We start from the raw sequence: 3729 nt of genomic DNA on the forward strand, positions 1-3729 counted from the left end.
TATCAAACACCAGAAGGTCCAGCCAGCAGTGGTGACATCCAGTGGATCATGGTAACAACGAAATCCAAGTCGGTTAGGTCGCACATGTATGTAGTCTCATCTGCAATTCCTTCCAACTCCCAATACAACGCTGCAAAAATGGAACGATTGCGTAATTAGCAATCCGAAATCCACGATCATAGCCCAGAAATTCTAAAACTAAAAAGTAAACCTTATAGGTATATATTATAAATATTACGAGAAGGAGAATTCAGACATATATCACATCACATCAGCATCAAATTTATTTGGAGCTAGAATAATTGGTGCACCCCCACGGGATCAGAAACCTAAATATGATAATAAAATTTAATGGCATTGTACTGCAGTGTACAATTATAGACTACGCAGTGAGAAAAGGAAAACCATTGTTGCAACAATATTTATGACGCAAGATGTTCAGTTACACGGAGCAAATAGGAACACCATTCATACAAGAGAAGACGGAAAATTTACATATGCCGGGATATATGGCAACAATTACATCAATAATTTGATTTTATAAAAATAATATAGTACTCCCACGGTCAGGAAAAATTGACGCGGAGTTGAAGCAAGATTAGCCTGTATGTGTAGGTAGAGCTGCATCGATTAAATCTGGCCAGAGGTAGTAGATATTATGCTAGTAGTAGAAAAAACCAAATAGACAGATTGGTGCCGAATGGAATGATCTTACTATGCCTCAAGGCTGTTGTCTGGATGTGGTGAGATGCCTTGACATTGCCACCGCAATACCCACGAGAGCAACACCAAACGCCTCAGGCACAATACCCTCATGTGCCTTCTCCAGCGGCAAGCGTGCGGTGAGTACAAAAGTAAAAGACCCGTTATCCAGCCTGCTGGGATATTTACTTTAGCAGATGAGAAGTGTTCCTTCAAAAAGCAAAGAAATAGGTACAGTATCACTGACAAAAAATGTCGTGTACACAACAAAAACTACCAAGGTAGGAAATAAAAAGCTCAATCTATTCACTGGCCAAGTTTAAATAATTAACAAATTCAGATTCTATTTTCTGAAGTCACTAAAGCAAACATAGATGAAAGGTGTCATTGCCGGGAACAATATGAATTTATAGAACGAAGAGCAATGGTTTGATAAACCATCCAAAGCAGCTCCTGTCCTCGAAAGAGCTTTTGCACCGGATTTGGCACGAACCGGTACTAAAGGGGTCATTAGCACCGGTTCGTGCGGTCTGGACGTCCAGGGGGCATTAGCACCGGTTCGTGTTACGAACCGGTGCAAAAGGTTTTTCTGCTCCCCACGCACCTCCACCCCCCCCCCCCGTGGATCGCCTTTTTTAACACTGTAAAATAGAAAAGAAAATGATAGAAAATTCAAAAAATTAAAATCTTTTGAGATTCCTGTATGTTACACAACCTACTATTAGGGAAAATTAACAAATTTGAATTTCAATTTTTTTTTCAAAAAAAGTTTGAAGAATGGTAAAGCATACGGCATCGAAAAAAACGTATAATATATCAAAATCATCGTGGGAAAAAGTTACATCCGAATTCACCAGGGTTTACCCGGTTAGCCAATTTTTAGATTCTCAAAATTCCAAATGAAAATATGAAAGCAGGAAGATTTTAGTTTTTTCTAGAAATTTAGGATTTTATATATTTTTTTATTTTTCAAAATTAAAATTAATAATTGCATCCTGCATAAAGATTACACTCTGAAAATTATAAGTTTTTCAAAATTTCAGGTTTTAGGTTTGGCAAAAAAAATTAAAAAATTAAAAATAATGAAAAATAATTAAAAATAATACAAATTATAAAGTTAATGTTTATTTATTTAGTCTAGATTATTATTATATCATTACTTTTGTTTATTAAAATAATTATTTGAAATTCGAACAATAAAGAAATATGACATCTACCGATATGTTAATAGGATTGATATGATACTACTATCACATACATGCGCGCGAAGCACTTGGATACGGGATGGAAAGGAACTTGGAAGTTAAGCGTGCTAGTGCTAGAGTAGTGGGAGGATGGATGACCGAGCGGGAAGTCTAAGCACGAGTAAGAAATTAGACTAGAGATAAGGGTAGTTAGATACTAAACTTGTGAAATAACTAAAATAATAGAAATTCTGAAAAAAAGGAAAAAAGAGGGAGTGAAAAAAAATTCGAATTTTTTTTACGGTAGCGGGGTTCTACCGCGGCAGCGTTTTGGGACATTTTCCTGCCGCGGCAGACCCTTTAGCACCGGTTTGTAATACGAACCGGTGCTAAAGGTCCTCTCGCTCGGGCGCCCGACAACCGCCACGTGGTGCCCCTTTAGCACCGGTTCGCAACTGAACCGGTGCAAAAGGGGGGGCCTTTTGCACCGGATGCTTTGCACCGGTTGGGCATCCGGTGCATATGGCCCTTACCAATCGGTGCAAAAGCACCATTTTCCACTAGTGCTATTAGCTCATGCGGATCATGTAAAATACTAAATATAAAAATGAACAATAACAACTACACCAAAGAGGCTTGAGGTAGCAAACATTCATAGGTCTCTCGAGATGGAAAAGAATACGACCAGTAGCACAATATTGACATGGGCAGGAGAACAAGTAAATACCGGTGATCATAACAACATACTCACGTATAACTTGGCTTTATGCATGCACGTGAACAACTGATTAACTGCATAATTTAGAAATGAGACAATTAAAATAATAATATATTTCCACCTTTTGAGAAGAATCTCACATCTACATATTCTGGACAAACCTAATGCAGGTTGATCCCTTTGCTTCCTAACAATAGCGACCCTGACCTGAATCTGCAATGCATGAAAACAAAACATGGGAGGGGCAAAGAGAAAGATCGATCCCTAAGTTGTGCTATGGCTGAAACTAAAAAAGGGTCCAACTATTACCTGCTTGAGCATCAGGATATTGACCCATTCTTCTATTAAATTTCATCTTCTTTCTTTAGAATATACCCACCAAAAAACAGCAGGTAAAATCAAATAAGCAGCAGAGCTAAATTTTGGAAAAAAAACAAATCAGTGAGTAGACATCAGACCAATAATGGAATTCATTTTCCCATGTAGTCTGCTTGGATTTTCGTCCAACACCTTGTAGGTATAGATAAAAGAAAGAAAAAATAGATGTTTGGAAAAAGGCACATAACAGATCATCTAACATGTGATGAGCTAGAACACACATGCACTTATTTGATGACAACAGACAGAATGAGAAGGTTTGGGGATTAATTTTTGGCAAACCACTACGTGCAAAGATGTTGTGGAAATTACACCATTTGGGGCCAATAAATAGTATTGCCCTCCCATTTCTCTAATATCCACTAATCTGCTTGCATTGGCTAAAGCTATAAGTAATAAATACCTGATTACCTTCATCAGTAGCAATTCTGTACATCCATGAGTACACCTGTGATTGTACAAAATGATCAAGACAAAACCAGTGAATGCAGATCAAGATACTCTGGCCAAACACATTATAATTTAAGGACAAAAATCACCTCACGCGTCGATGCCATCGTGCCAAACATCAACTTCAAATCACGTGTCTTCTCTGACACCTGTCCATAATATAGAGTGAAATTAGACCAATCTAGCAAAGAACTTGAGCATGCGCTATAAAAAAAACCACAGAGCCACAGATCTAGATAATCAATATAGCTAAGAGTCTGACCTTGTATTATAAAAAAGCACACGGCAAGCTAATTT

At 37.7% G+C, this 3729-nt stretch overlaps 1 protein-coding gene across 1 annotated transcript; it reads right to left on the reverse strand.

The window, feature by feature from the left end:
• Window positions 1-471: 471 nt before the first annotated feature.
• LOC124705663 lies at window positions 472-3418 on the reverse strand. Its single transcript, XM_047237363.1, has 5 exons — window positions 3386-3418; window positions 2914-2979; window positions 2766-2817; window positions 2638-2678; window positions 472-912 (listed from the first exon to the last, which is right to left on the reverse strand). Exons 2-5 carry the CDS (start codon window positions 2923-2925, stop codon window positions 715-717), a joined length of 303 nt encoding a protein of 100 aa, XP_047093319.1. The 5' UTR covers window positions 2926-2979; window positions 3386-3418; the 3' UTR covers window positions 472-714.
• Window positions 3419-3729: the final 311 nt, after the last annotated feature.

This window comes from Lolium rigidum, chromosome 4, assembly GCF_022539505.1.
Source record: "Lolium rigidum isolate FL_2022 chromosome 4, APGP_CSIRO_Lrig_0.1, whole genome shotgun sequence".
Lineage (NCBI taxonomy): Eukaryota > Viridiplantae > Streptophyta > Magnoliopsida > Poales > Poaceae > Lolium > Lolium rigidum.